Here is a 15,709-nt window from a genome sequence, read left to right on the forward strand (position 1 = left end):
TATGTATTTATTAATTTATTAAATGCTGTGCCACCTCCTTTGGTCATTTTACAGGATTCCCTCCAGGCAGTTCAGCGGGCTCACTAGTGGGAAACACTCTTTTTAAGAACTTTAGAGGCTGCCATGTCTTACGATGTAGGAAATAGTAAGAAAGTTAACAGTGCTCTGATTTTCCTTAGTGGATCCCCACCTAAGTTGTAAATGGAGCCTTAACTGGCCTCTTAATTTATCTTTTCCTGTAATAAAACTCATGACATTTCCTGACCAGTCTCCTACCCTTTAAGTGGAGAGTTGGCCTGGTTAGTACTGAAAAAATTTTTCCTGGTATTAACCTAGAAGAAACATAAAACGTCAACTATTTTTTTGTGGGCCGTGCTGCAATGTTTACACAGTTCTGGCTGATCCTGTGTCCTTCAAGAGTCGGAAAGCTTGGGGTGACTTAGGTTCTTACGACTTGAAATATGCCAGGGCAGACAAGTAGTCTGTTAAGCAAAACCAAGACGCACCCAAGTAAATACTTTGTTTGCACAGATGGAAAGGCATGGAAATTTATGTGGCAAGGTCTGAATTCCAAAGTTTGTTTTGTTTTCAATTACACACCTAACCAAATGCATAAAATCCCACAAAATGAATGTAGCGAAAATGTCACCTTTTGTATTTTTAGACTGAAATATGGAGCCCATACAAGTGAGGCTGTCATGAATTTTCACATTTGGGGATAAAGTGACTTATAACCAGGATAAAAAAAGTCTCCACACAGCCACATCTAACAGTGATAAACAGTTTTTATTCAGGCAATGAAACATGGAAAAAATATATTAGTAATCATTATAATAATTTCATTTGTGTGAGTATAACTTTTACAAATATTTACCTGACATATAAAAGGGAAATTACTTGTGCATATAAAATTTATGTAGATGATTTATTCCACACAACACAACCCTCATAGCAGTAGTCAATGCAGCGTTAGATTCCTCCGGACGAGGCTCCTCACACACTTTGTGGCACCCGTGGGGACACAGTGGAAGCAGATGTGCAATTAATTAACATTTACTTGTTGGCACGTTAGTACACAGGGGTATCTATTGGCAAACACACACTTGCTAAAAGCGACACTGAAAAGGTTGCTGCTACCTCTGAGATTTCAAAGAAATGCCTGGATCCTGTCTCACTGGGTGGGAAGGCCCAAGCCTGAGGCTGAGAGTGTGAAATCTGCAGACCTTCCTGCACTGGGTCGGGGCGGGGGTGGTTTCGGAGCTCGTATTTTTATATGTCCCCTTGAAAATTATTCACAGAGCATCAGTTAACAATGTGACTGGGAGATTCTTTGTGGAGCATATTTCAGATGCCGCTAAAAGGCAGAGAGACAGAAAGTGGCATCTTTAACGTTCTAAAGTGATGAATGGATACAGGGAAGGTTCAGACCACACCTCAGCACCAGGCCTGGTCTCCGCCGGCTGAGTCAGGGCGCTAGATGGACCGTCACAGGCCAGCATTGCACGCGACATCTCCATAGTACAACTAGAACCAGAATGTGTATATATATGTGTATATATATATGTAGTAGCTGTAACCATATTATAGTTAATAAAGTCATTCCTTAGGAATCTTGTTTGTCCAAATCTAACTGCATGCTAAGAGGCACAGAAATGGGATTGCATTTGGACGAAAAAACTACGGAAAGTGCAATCTTTAGTCTCCAGAATGCTAGCTCTGGGCACTACGGGGTGGGTCTTTGCTGGAAATTGTTGTTCATACAATTTTCCAGAGGAGATCCTTAGAGAGAAGGATCTATCATGACCATTCCTTTGCCTTTACTACATGGGAGACTCAAGGTTTGAGTGATAAGATGCTTTCTTCAAATCACTGGAATCTGGAGGCCAGTCAAACCTTTTTGGACAGAAGTCTCCTTAAAATACTTCTTCATGAAAATCTTTGAAGACGATGACCCTATAGACTTTTGGCTTGACATTCTGGGATTCCCAGACTGTTATTTGTTCTTTAATAAGCAAATAATAATCTGCCACCTTTCAAATTCTTCAGAATATATACATCTTTACCCTAAAACACTTCGCTTGAATCATTTAATCCTTCAAACACCTAGTTTCTCTCTTCCCAACAAGAGGATAAAGTAAGAAACCACCCAAGTCCGAGAGCAAGCCTGCATGGTCACAAAACTACAAAGAAGAGACACCGGTCGCGGACAATTCATGAGATGGCTACCAACTGCGGCAAAAAACCAAAAGGAGAACAAAAGGGAGCTTTAGGGATTTTACTCCACTGAAAAAGGACGTGCTGAATCATTTCCAGTTAGTGCATGCAGACTCACCATTGCCTGCTTATCGCAACTCCATTTTGAGCTTTAGAGCCATCAAGTCCTCTGTTACCTTTCAGTAAAATGAGTGCTTCACTCTGGCTGCACTGAGTCAGCCCAGGGACATTTGGGGCAGTTTACTCTGCTGGATTATAATCAGTCAGTAAGAATCCAAGGCCCGTACTAAAGTATCTAAGTATTTGCGTGAGAGTTGCAGAAAGTGTGGGACGGGTAAAAAAAGGTAACTGGCTGGAAAGAAGATTCAACTTGAGCCATCCTCCAAAACGAAAGGTAAATCTTCCCTTGGACTCCGGATCAGTTTGGAAGGCTGCCAGGTCCTCAGAGTTTTTCACCATCATGTGCGTCTACACTTCCTAATTTGGGCTAGGTCTGAAGATGCTAGAAGCCACGCGAGCAAACTGGGCTTCTCAGTGTTTCCAGGACGGTTTCACAGAACAGAAGGTCTGGGCAGGTCACTGGCTTCCAGGAGTGTCTCCAAATAAAGTAAATTTTGGGAGGTCTGACTGTAAATGACTAGCCAACCAAGTGACAAACTGTGCAGTCTGTCTTCCATTAGATCCTCCAATGAAAACACTTTTAGGTAAAGACTATCTATCTATACTTTGGCAAAATGGAAAACTTGGGATATGGCTCTGGATCCAGAGCCTCAACAAGACCACTCATGTTCCCAAACCACCATCCAGGCCAGTGGCTTCCTCTCATTTTCCCTTCATATTTGTCACAGGGAGTATTACTGTCTAGCTTATGAGTAATTTGGCCCGCCCATGTTTTGAAGCAAAATTCTAGGCCACATTCTTACTCCCCAGATTACTAAAAGTTTCTTTCTCCCCCTTATGTTTTTTAAAAAATAAACAAACATACTTCATTCTGCCCAGTATATTCTCTTGATCTGCCAGCTGTACAAGCTACATTTTTCTTCTTGTTGGAGAATATCCATCTATTAAGTTAGAAGGAAGACCACTTCCTTGTAATGGTCATAGCTGAGAGGCCAGTGGCAAGTATTACTGAATAAGGGCCCTTTCGTTTTCCTTGTGCAGCAACTTGACTCCCTAGGGTCTAGTTTTATGGGGTCTCTTCTCACCAGTGTGCTTGGGAAAGATTGTCGTCACCTCTGTTTCAACACACAGCTACTTTCTCTTTTTATACACAAGAAGCCTAAAAGAGAGGACTGTAGGTTTATAACAGAGACCCCTATAATAAGCCTTTCATGCGTCAAACAGAGCAATACAAAACAGGTAAACACGGATATGTCACCAAAACACAGCAGCAAAAAGGTTTAGCAACGTTTCTTTCTGCAAAACACAAAATGAGTTTCTCTAGTCGTGGAGGATTGGAAGAGGCCGCAGTCACACTGCCTGGAGACACCTGCTCCTCCAGGGACACGGCTGTAGCAGGGCACTCACACCAAACCCGCGACGGCTTTCGGGGCCCAAATGATTGTCACATCACTTCTCCAAACACAGATCATTTCAGTTGTTCTGTTGTTGTTGGTTTTTTTTTGTACAAAATGTTAAGACGGTAGGCTTTAAAATACAGCCTAAGCACCAATTGTGAGAAATGCATATCGGTTAAACGGGACTTCTGGCTTTAAAAGACATTACTGACCTCCCTGGAGCTAAAGATTGCACCTGTGTGAATAGTACACGGCTAAAGAAAAAGTCATCTCGAAAGAGCTAGAGCGGGTCTTCACGAGGCACAATTCATTGCTGAAGTTGGGTCATGCAGTAGTTTTACAAGAAAAGTACGAAAACTTACGTGTACTGGAGATAATGCATATCACCATGAAGACGCGCAGGGTGTTCAGATTAAGACAAAAGAGTGCTTTAAAACACCTGTGTGGATTTGGTTTCGCCTATCAAATGGGAGGGGTTCACACGGGAAACTTCCAACTGGGGGTTAGGGGCCCCGCCACTCTGAATGGAGTCCAGGACCGGCTTGAGGAATTTGGTTTTGTGAGTGGGGATCTGCTCCCTGCACTCCCCTCCTCCAGTCTTCGAATGGCCTTGGTTTAAAAATATTCAAAACGCACTGATTTTTCGAGTGGCTCGCACGATTTTTCCTGTCCATTTGGTTGAAAATTCTACTATCTTTAAGTTTGCAAGTTTGTTTTTTTTTTTTTGCCTTTGGGGAAAAAAAATCTGAAGAACAACGCATCACACTTGCAAAAATCCAACTGTTGCTTCACCTTACGATTGCTAATGGGGTTAATTAAATAAGATCATCTAAACCTTTGACAAGCAGACTTCCTTTGCATATTCCAAATAGAGAGACAATAGAGAGCAAATGTCGATCTTGGAGCAACAAATGGAAGCGGAGGAGACTGACAGACTTGCCGAACCCCAGCTGTGAGGGATCCCACAAAGTAGATGCCCTGGGTCTGAGGACTAACTCCAGAGGGGCCGCCTGCATCCAGGCTGAGGAGCGTCCCAAGTACAGGGCAACAGGACACTACGGCCAACAGTCTCCCTCATGTGACACCTGAGTCTGAGGTTATGAGTCACGCCAGACATGGAGCCTGGGGGCTTCACCTCCTCAACCCCCCAAATTCTGAAGTTGGCATTCTGAGACAGGACTCTGTTTCAAAATAGGGTTTTACATTTATGGAAATATGCCCTTCTGTAGAGAAGTTCTTATTTGATTATGCTTCAGGGAAACAAAACAAAACAAAACGCAGCAGCATATATAAATATGCGTGCATGCGTGCGTGTGTGTGAGAGAGAGCGTGTGTATAAATGGGTACTCAACTGGAAGTAACAATAGGCCAAATTATCTCCTCAAATAAAACCACTAATATTGAAAATTAAATGTAAAAGATGAAATAAATTTTTAAAAAAATCAGACAGGTGGTGGACAGGATATGGTCCCAAATAGTAGCCATAAAATCATAAACTGAACGCACTTGGGGAAAGTAAAGATGACTTTAAAACAAACTAAAGGTAGAGAATCCCGCCCAGACTGGGCAGCCCGTCTCACTGAGCCCGACGGGTCGGTCAGGCCACTCCTTCCGCGGCTGCGCAGTAAATCCTCCAGCGGCGCCTCCCGGGCGGCGGTGCGTCGGCAGCAAAGCGGGACAGGCAGCGGTAGGCATGTGCTTTTGTAAAAGTTCCGTGGTTTTTTTTTCTCTGCAAAGGGGCAATTATTCCTGGATAAGGCAAGATAATCGTGGTCACGAGAGAAGCAGCCAAATGCAGATCTGCTGAGCTAACAGGGGAAACTCAGTCCGTCTTTCCCAGCTTTGCAATCAGCTCGTCACAGATTTTCGTCAGTTCTTCAATTTCTTGGTTCTGAAAGATAAATGATGTGATGATGCAAGCTGTGTCCCCGAGATAACGGATCACAGTGAAATAGTCCCCAGACTGGCTATACTCCTCCCTAGGCATCCCAATTCAGTGGTTCTTAACTTCTCTACATCAGAAAGCCTTTAAAGAAAGGAAAGCTCTATACCTTCTCCCCTGAGAAATGGTCTTGTGTTCACAAAGTTATGCTTATATTGAGTAGGGAGTGAGGGTAATTACTGGCCCTCTGAAGTCTGTCCTTGAAGTTTGTCAAACTTCCTTGCTATCATAGGAATTACTTGGGGGTATTTGTTAAAAAAAAAAAAGAAAAACAAAAAAAATAAATATCTGGGCCTCACTTGATCCATCAGCATCCCCAGGGACCTGGGATCCCAGAGTCTAAGTATCCCAGGGGCCACTGTCTTAGGGGTTATCAGACGCCATGATAAAAACCCCTGCCCTGGCTGAATGGATGCCACAGGCCTAACAACACGATTGGAGACATAGTAAGAAAAACACTAGAGGCACAGAAAATGAAGTCTAAGAGTCACTAATTAGCAAGAGAATGGGGATCGTTATCACCACTGATTTTTACTTCTGTAGCAGAGTTTCTCGACCACATCTGGGCAGGGCCAGTCTCGGTGTGGGGCGCATCCTGTGCACCATAGGGTGTTTAGCAGTATCTCTGGCCTCTACCCACTAGATGCCTGTAACGTCTCCCAGTCGTGACAACCAAACATACCCCCAGACGTTGCCAAATGTCCCCCTGGAGGGGAAAATTGCGATGAAGGGGGAAGATGGCTTCACATATTATATTACAGAAAGAAACAAAACGAAAAGAGAAAAAAGGTAGCTTCGGAGCCTAACTAAGCGTTTGGTCCTCTGAGCTTCAGTTAATGCAACCTCCTCTCTGCACCCTGCCTGTGGCCGGGTCCCACTAATACACCTGGGAGTATCTGTTGCCACCTGAGTCACTTCCCAAAGGAGCTGGACTGAAGCGTCTGCGCAGAGATAAGCCCCTTTCATCCAGACGATGTGGGAGCTGCCGCCGAGGAGGAAAACCAAAGGTCTCGGTGGGCGTGACACCGCCCCTCTTACCTTCTGCTGAAGGGCCCTTTCCAGGGACTCCACCTTCATCTGCTCTTTCCGGAGCCCCGCGTGGAGAGCGGCACTCTCAGCCTTTGCTTTTGTTCGAACCTGAGCAATCTCCTCATTGGCTCTGTTTATGGAACGAAGGGACAAAAAGCACATGGTTTGTCATCAGTCGCGGCTCCCGATGAGGATGCTAACCGCTGACACCTGTGACACAGAACTAGGAGGACTGACTCCACCATAGAGGAAAAAGAGGAATTGGTGAGCTACGTAATTCAATTTTAATTTACAAAAATTCAATTTACACACAGCTGCTAAGGAGATTTCCACGATGCAAACCAATGGCAGAATCAACCTTAAAAGGCACAAGGGACCCTTCAACATTCACATGCCACTAGAAAACAGAATCACATGACAGTTTCTACAACAGTCTTAAGATATTTTTTAACCCAGTGCAATAGCAGGTAGGATCTCTGTGGATTAACATAGCCAACGAGTCAGGATGCTAACCACTGGCATCTATGAAACACAGACCTACAAGCGACTTTATTAATTAAAAATCTCCATTACAAAAGGAGATTCTCACATTTAAAACATGGTACTTATGTGACGTGATGGAGCATTAGCTAACTCTATGGTCATACGTATATAAATGTATCAAATCAATGCCGTACACCTTAAACTTACACAATGTCTTATGTCAATTATAGCTCAATACAGCTGGGGTGGGGGGAAAAGAAGGGGAAAAAGGATGTCTGGAAGGATAAAAGAACGATTTCCTGGGGTGAGGAAAGAGGTGGGAACCCACTGGGAGGGGGAGGGGGTGGGAGGGAGAGACTGTATCTTTTTATTCTTTTTAATGTCTGAACCTTGTGAAGAGTCCCCCTATTCAAAAAACTAAATAAGATACACAGGTACACACAAGTGCGACCTGGAGTTGCAAAATAGTGATTTTTTTCCCCTCGCCTCTGTCAATCTTCCCACAACATCAGGAAAAGTGGAATTCTTATGCACAAGCTCTTACTTGTCCAGTTTTTCCTCCGCGTGGATTTTCAGGGCCTGATACCGCTGCTCTTCTTGTTTAACTCTGGCTAAGTAATCCTGAGCACATTTTTTCAAGGCTTCTTCATTCTGTTCCCAAGTGACAATTTAAAATGAAAGAAACAAGTCAGTTTGTTTTCCTTCTACTAGTAACATACCACATATCAGGGTTTTCATTTTTTAAAAAAAATGAGAAAACCTAATACATTCAGATGCCTCCAAATAAGACTCCATGGTAGTTTGAAACAGGCACAAATAATTCTCACTGAAGAAACTGCAGATAACTTCATGTATTAACTTTCAAATCATACAGTAAGTTACACTGACACACCTGCTTTAGGAAGGGCAGATATTCAAAACTGAAGGGCAAGCGGATCCCCATTTTAGACAAACCGGACAGTCATTTTTATGGTTAATATGAAAAAAAGAGTGTTCACTGCTATAAATGTGTCTTAGTGATGGTGTACAACCAAATTAAATCAATATGCCCACTTACACTAAATTTGAAACTTACTTTCTTCCAGAATATGTAGCCTGTATTTTTCAGTGCTATGGCTTGACTCCCTTTTACTTTTACTAATATTAAATTGGTGAATAATCAAAAAGAACATTTCTAGAATTCTCCTAAGTCTGAGGGTCCCACGGTTCTTACGCTCCGTGCCACACTCCGGTCGTGTCCAAGGCTTCCTGACCTGACCCAGGAGAGGAATGACCAAGACATGCCACCCAGGGGCCCCGATTCCCTGTTTCTAGGCCACCCGCACCTCTGGCACGTGCGTTTGAAGACCCATTACCAAGAAGACACACCACCAGGGAGGCAGAAGGCAAAGGACGGGCTACCTTCTTGAACCCTTCCAGGACGCCTTTCAGGTTCTCGTATCTCCTGAACAGGTCGGAGAGGGACCTTTCCACCGAGTTTAGGTCGGCCAGGGCCTGCTCCTTCTCCATGGTCAGCTGCTGGAAGCTCTTCTGAGAGGTCATACTCGTCCTCTGTTCATCTTCTGTGAGTCATGATCAGAAGCAACGCACGTTCTCTCAACACACAGCTCACAGCCGCCCTCCCGAGCCACCAGGCAGTACGCTGGGTCGGGGAACCCAGCAGGGAAGGTAACAAAGGTTCCACCCTCAAGGACTGACTTTCTGGCGGGGGAGACACAGCCGGGCAAGAGGGGTGAGCAGCCTCTGTCAGAGGAGAGATGTGAGCGGAGACCCAGAGGAGCCGAGGGCGGGAGCCATGCATCTACCCGGGCGTCAGGTGATGTGGACGGCAGAAAATATCATCTCGCCGCCTAAGTTAATGCAGAAAGACCTGACTGACTTAGGGAGTCGGTCCTTACAACAGGGGCTACAAGAGGTTCTAAATGCAATGCAGGAGGGTGAAGCGCTGTCCTTTTCTAAAGGCACCGATGGGTCTGGCGCAGGGAAAGCACCACCTGCAGCGGAGTGAGGCCGCTGCATCAGAGCAGAGACGCCCCCCCGGGGGTACGAAGGACGAGGTGAGGCCGCCCGCCCTGGTGCTGGAACTCGAGTGTCTGCCATCCCCTAAAAGGAACCTAACGACAGCGATCCTCATCATCTGCAGATGCCCTGCTCGCTATAGTCTACGTGTAGCCCCCAAATCAGTACGTGTGGTGCGCCCCCGGCCGTTCGGGGACACGCGTGGAATGGCAGAGAACCGGAGTCACCTGCCGGGCACGTTCTCGGCTGAAGCTGGACAACGTGATGCTCTGCCTCGTCTCATACTGCAAGCAAGTGTCCTTTTCAGTCTACTTAGCGCCACGTTTTTGGCATTTTTGTGCTTCCTGTTGGGGATTTTGAAATGGGCCTCAAGCCTAGGCTGCGGGGCTGTCTCGTGTCCTAAGGGCCACAGGGCTGGAGGTGTCTTAGGGGGAAAACCCATGTGAGATGAGCTCTGTCCTGGCATGAACTGCAGCACCCGCTGTGAGCTCAATGTTGATGAGTCAACAGTACACCTTGAATAAGGTGTCTTTAGACGGCAACACCCATAAGGCAAGCTCTCCTGAGGATCAGTGATTCAGTATCTGCTAATTCAGTGTTTGGGCAACTTCATCAACTACTGCAAATAATAAGAATCGCTTGTATCTCCGGGATGGACAAACTGACATTTATATTCTGATTTGAAGATCACCTTTGGATCCCACGGCTCATACCCTAGAAAAAAACTTCCTTACCGATCATTTGGGCAATGGTCTTCTCATACTCAGCCACAATTTTCCTTAAACAAACAAACAAACAAAAACTCTTATCAGAAGAGAATTTTATTAACAATGGAAGCTGGAGAAACGCTGCCCCAAACAATTAAACACATGAACATGTACTGACAAACTTACATAACCCAGTTACCTGCTTCGGGGCTCCTCCTTTTTTTTACGCTTAACCTAAGATTTGTTAATGTTCAGAAAGGTTTTTCTTGAGATTTTGTTTAACAAGGTTTTTGTTCTATTTATAGAAACAACTGCCTTCACCTTTTCTTTGCACTTGTGTGAATGACCCCAAGGCAATACGTGAATTCTGCTTAGAGAAGTGAATCTTTTACAAAATAAGTTAAGGACATTCTTGGGGCTCTTCCTAAGAGACCTGACCTGAGTTCAGGCTTCCCCTGGCCCCAAACCACTCTTACAGGCAGTGGGTCCCCTCTGATTCAGATCCAGGTTTCATTTGATTGTCCTAATTCCAGAAGTATTTTAGTTATTCAAAGAGGTTTAAAGATCGCCCTGTCGTGTTAACCTTTCTTTTAGGGAAGTGCAGTGTTTTCCTGATCCTGCCCAGTGACGGGTGCCCCTCCCTGTGACCTCATCCCCCATCGTGAGAAGTGACCACTCCCCTGCCCCTCACTGGCGGCGCCCAGCCCATCACGCTGACCCTGCATCCAAGTTCTTACGATGGCTGCTGTAAGCTCCCCAAGGTCGGGGGCTGTGCCTTCCTCCCCACCATGCCAGCACAGGGACTTACACCCAGTAAATGCTCAAGAAACCAAATAATACAAGAGCCACAAATTAGAGTGGACATATTTAAAATGTTTCTTAATCATTCAAGTGCCGACTGCACAGTTTATAAATTATTTATGCCCCCCACTCTTTGATGCCATCTTTAGTCATTTCACAGCTCCTAACTCTAGGGAGTGAGCAGCAAAAATAAAAAGATTTCAGTGTAAAGTCAGTTTTGTTTCCTGTTAACATGCTTTTTATAATCTATTTTGTGGTTGTGAAATTTGAAGCTACCATGTATAATTCGTTTTAGAAATTATAGTGTTTCCATAATTGAGTATGTCAATAAATCTCTGTATTTCTGTTATAATATCAAATATCAAATGGATATTTTTGCACAAATTTGTCTTTTCAAAAGACAAGAATTATGTGGGTTCTGCTTATTTGCAATGTTCTGAACAACCCAAAATGAGCTACAGCATTTGAATACAATAACTGGTCGGCAATCCTCAGGAAATGACACCATCAGTCACAAATTAAGGTGCAAATAGCAAAGCCCTCGAGTTCTCAACAGCTGGTTCTCTGTAAGCAAATACTGTCATCACTTCCTTTGTATTAAATCTAAAAATGCATAAAGGTACCCACCCCTCCCGCAAACCTCCAGTCTAACCTCATCTCCAAGACTTCTTGTCGGGTTTCTTCATATTTTTTCTTCCATTCATTTGCTTCCATCTCTTTAGTGATTATCTAGATTATAATGGAGATAAAGCTTGGTTTTACCTACTCAATCTCGTGAATTTAAGACTAGAGCCTGAAAACAACACACAACCAGGTCCCTCCGAAGGCAGTCAATCTACTTTAGGAATAAAGAAACCTCAGCGTCTGTGTATGATGCTCACAAACACTGGGGAAACGCCCTCAGCTGCAGAGGATGCTGGAACGTGGTCACCAGGATGAAGCTGACCAGAACCTCTCCCAGGAAAGCTCCAAGTGGTTATTACCATCTCTGTTAACTCCAGCTTGGTCCGGGGTCTGGCTCTCAGCCCAGAACCCTGCTGGGTCAGGACGCCAACAGCTGAGCCATTTGTCTGGCAGAGACTCATCTTAACCAAGGGAGACGCCAGAGCACCAATTTAATTGGGCTGAGAAATGAAACTGACACCAAATCAGAGCGGTGGAAGTTGGCCTGACCAGACAGTCTCTTTCTGCAGAGATTTCCGATTGAGTCAGAACAGGACCCCGAAGTTCCTCTAGGCAGAGGCATCCATCTCACTGTTGGCAAGGTCTTGCTCGCCAGACCAGAACCCATATCGCTGCGTTTGGGAGGCTCGTGCTAACTGGAAAGAAACACTCTAAATTCATGGCCTCAAATGCCATTTGCCCTGCACAGAGCTTAGATGGGCATCTATCGTTCTCCTGTGATTATACTTCTCTGTGCTTCTTTCTAGTTGGTACAATCTTTATTTTGGTGCCATCAATCAGGATCTCAAGAACTAGAAGCCAACCGGTCTGCTTCAGGGGATCAGGCACATCTTTGGTGCATCTGGTGGTCCTCTTATAGTTTTAACTCTCAGGAGAAAGAAGAAGTCATTTTTCTCACTTACAAGATTTTGTAGGGGCCTCCTTACCACAGCGTCTAAGTTTTGACAACAGGACTAGCTGACACCCCTAATTACCAACTTATTGCTATGTTTTAACAGTTCGAGAGACCTAGGTCAGAGGTACTTAACCACTCTCATTATATTATAAAAATTAAGTCGCTACACTGAGGGAATTACCTTCTTAAAAAAAAGGTGGAATCATCAAGAAACACACAAACCAAACACATAAAATACAGCAGAGAAACATAACAGAGGAGGGAGGTGACTGATTAATGGTACCTAACAGTGTCTTTCATATTTTCCAGATCACCCAGGAAAGGCCTAGCAGAGATCTATTTTGAACAGAAGATGTTCAATAAACACAATACAGGGATTCGAGAGTTGAGTTCTTTAATTAAAGAATGGATGAAGGGATTATAGGCATTAAGATGTGAGAGGAAGTCTGCTGGGGACTTTTGGGAAAGTCCTAAAAAAGAGGACTTTGCTCCTAAAGAGAGGTGAATGGCGAGAATTAGACGTTTTCTAATGCTAGGCATTGATGTCTGCAGTGTGAAGCATGGAGCTGTAGCAGCCATCTTAGAACCATGAGGGGAGCTGACCTATGACATTGAAGGGGACAGGCCAGTACACTGAAGATGAAATGGCAAGAACTTAAGTCCTTGATGACCCAGTTTGGCTGTGGGACACTATACAGATGTGAAAAAGAAGTAGGCATGCGGGCTTCCCTGGTGGCGCAGCGGTTAAGAATCTGCCTGCCAATGCAGGGGACACGGGTTCGAACCCTGGTCCGGGAAGATCCCACATGCCGTGGAGCAACTAAGCCCGTGCGCCACAACTACTGAGCCCGTGCTCTAGAGCCCGCGAGCCACAACTACTGAGCCTGCGTGCTGCAACTACTGAAGCCCGCGTGCCTAAAGCCCATACTCTGCAACAAGATAATCCACCGCAATGAAGAGTAGCCCCCGCTCGCCACAACTAGAGAAAGCCCGCGCTCAGCAACGAAGACCCAATGCAGCCAAAAAAATAAATCGATAAAATAAATAAATTTTAAAAAAATAATAATAATAAATAAATTTATAAAAAGAAAAAGAAGTAGGCATGCATTAAATACTAATATGGAATGATCATCATGATGTATTTTTAAGTGAGTAAAGCAAGGTACAGAATGGTATATGTAGTATTCTACCATTTGTCTAAAAGAGGGAAGAAAAGATACATATATTTATAATTGCTTGTTTCTGAATAAAATAACTCTGAAAGGAAAAAAAAAAAAATGAATGGATGAAGGTAGGAAACAATGTTACATTCCTGCAAGTCTAGAATTTAAGAAACTTTTAGGCACGAGCACATATCCTCTGTGAAATGAAGGTGCTGATTTAGTTACATACATGGGTAAAGTTGGCAAAATGCGATATTTAAAACTTGAGGGCTAAAAGATAAAGAAGTGTACAAAAGTTCTCAAGGATATTTCCAAGCGTCAGCTTTGCCCTCTGGATACCAGGAGGCCAGGAATCCAGCTCCAATGAGGCGTTTTACAGGGAGCCCTTTATACGAGCTACAAGTGGAGGAAACAGGGACTTCCAGCCGGGGAGAAAGAACTCAAGCCAGCAGAGATGGAAGCTACCCACTGGCACACGGGCTTTACACAGAAAAGGAGCCAGAAGCGGACGCAGCGAGGAAGCCTTTACCTCTTCTCGTATCAGGGTGAGCACGGCGGTCTTGTCTGATTCACTGAGGCAGATGCCGTCCAGCGGGCTCTCCCCTCCACAGGCCACGGACACAGGGCCCTTCTCCCCCAGGGACTCCAGCAGTGCCTGTTGGGGGAGAGGGCACAGGTAAGACGTCCGCTCTTCAGCTTCTTAACCCCAAATATCCTCCGATAACTTCCTCCTGAAGAAACTGATCACACCCTTTAAAAAATACGTTTGAAGGGGAAAAAACAGCGGGGGAAGCTTAAAAAAAAAAATCTAGTTACAGTATGATCTGAAGGAAAACCCGTTCTAATGAATATCAGGGAGGTCTTAGCTTCTGTTCTAATGGACGGCCTAGGGAAGTTTTCTTCTCATCCAAAAAGGAGACAGTGTAATTATCATAGAGGTCAGTCACCAGAGAGTCATGTGCATAAAAGAGAAAACCATCTGTGGTTAATGTCTCGTGAACCTGGGGATCTCTGGGGATGATGTGTTCCATGTAAATAAATTCCCAAAAAAGTGTCAACCTTTTTACATACAGATGCTTTGTGTGTACTATTATTTGGCCACTTTGGATGGAAATGTTTCTAAAATGACTTTCAGGCCTAAGCAGGTAGAAATGGCAAATATACGTGAACTCTGACCCCACCCCAGGATGATTCAGGATCACAGGGAATTTCAGTGGCCCCGAGGGCTGGCATGCGGAGACCCAGAGATGTTGTCAAGTGCACAGACGCCAGGGTCTGGGCTGCATTTCCATGTCCTGGGTCCTCCCGACACTGAGTTTTCAGTTCCCTTCCGTCAACATGTCACCTTCTGAGGTGCCAGCTTGATTTCTGCCATAAACCTGGGTTCCCGAGAGTTACATTCAGTTAGGATTTTGTTTTTCACAAGAACGTGGGCTTTGTACCATTTTTTTTTCCTAAAAAGCATTTTTGGGGGTTATTTCCTCCCACCTATGTTAACTTTTTGTATAAATGGGGAAAAAGCTGATCTAATAACACCCAAAATGCCCGCCAAGGTGACCTGGGAATCTTTTTTTCAAAAAATTATTAGAGTTAGGGTTAGGATTAGGGAATAATCTTAATAATCTTCAATGTCAGCATAACTGATCAATTAGTTACGGACTGTAATCAATCGGGCTCTGGTATCTTGTTCCAATCGAGCTTGAACAGGAAGTCCAAGGTCAACGTAGACCAGTGGTTTTTAAACTTTTCAGGGTCATTATGGACTCACCCTCTCTCTAGAAAATGCTCAAGAACACACACATAATTTTTGCCTAGATCTTCACTGCCCTCAGCCAAGGGTCCAATAGACAAACCCCTGGCTGAGGCCACAGAAGAGGGAAAATGCAAAAGCCACAAGCTGGCAGTGCCCGTTCCTACACCATCTGGGGGAGGGCAGCCCACCATGCTGACGGAAGCCCGAGGTCCCCCAGAAACACCTTCTATCCTGGGAGAGCTCCATCACCAGAGCCAGAAGCTACTAGGGGCCGGCAGCCCTAAAATGGCCCCCAATGACCCCACCTCCTGTACGAGTCCTTTTGTGTAGCCTCCTCCACTCGAGTTAGGCTGGACCCAGTGACCCTCGTCTAAAGAACAGAAAGTGGTAAAGTCATGCAGTGTCACTCGTTGACAAAGAGGCTCCAGCTGTGAGAAGCTCTGTGGAGAGGCCACGTGGCAAGGAACGGCCGTCTCTGCCAACGGCCAAGTGAGAGAGCTTG

The 15,709-nt window shown here is 44.8% G+C and overlaps 1 protein-coding gene across 13 annotated transcripts in view; it reads right to left on the reverse strand.

Annotated features, from left to right (window-relative positions):
- Window positions 1–767: 767 nt before the first annotated feature.
- TACC1 (transforming acidic coiled-coil containing protein 1) overlaps window positions 768–15,709 on the reverse strand; it is a 113,532-nt gene continuing 98,590 nt past the window's right edge. For all 13 annotated transcript variants that reach the window (XM_061177415.1, XM_061177414.1, XM_061177419.1 and 10 more), the window contains 7 exons: window positions 13,984–14,109; window positions 11,365–11,441; window positions 9,939–9,982; window positions 8,587–8,747; window positions 7,730–7,836; window positions 6,712–6,832; window positions 768–5,622 (listed from right to left, as the gene is read on the reverse strand). In XM_061177415.1, coding sequence (XP_061033398.1) covers window positions 5,554–5,622; window positions 6,712–6,832; window positions 7,730–7,836; window positions 8,587–8,747; window positions 9,939–9,982; window positions 11,365–11,441; window positions 13,984–14,109 — 705 coding nt within the window. In that variant the 3' untranslated portion in view covers window positions 768–5,553. The remainder of the gene's footprint in view (window positions 5,623–6,711; window positions 6,833–7,729; window positions 7,837–8,586; window positions 8,748–9,938; window positions 9,983–11,364; window positions 11,442–13,983; window positions 14,110–15,709) is intronic.

Source organism: Eubalaena glacialis, chromosome 20 (assembly GCF_028564815.1).
Source record: "Eubalaena glacialis isolate mEubGla1 chromosome 20, mEubGla1.1.hap2.+ XY, whole genome shotgun sequence".
Lineage (NCBI taxonomy): Eukaryota > Metazoa > Chordata > Mammalia > Artiodactyla > Balaenidae > Eubalaena > Eubalaena glacialis.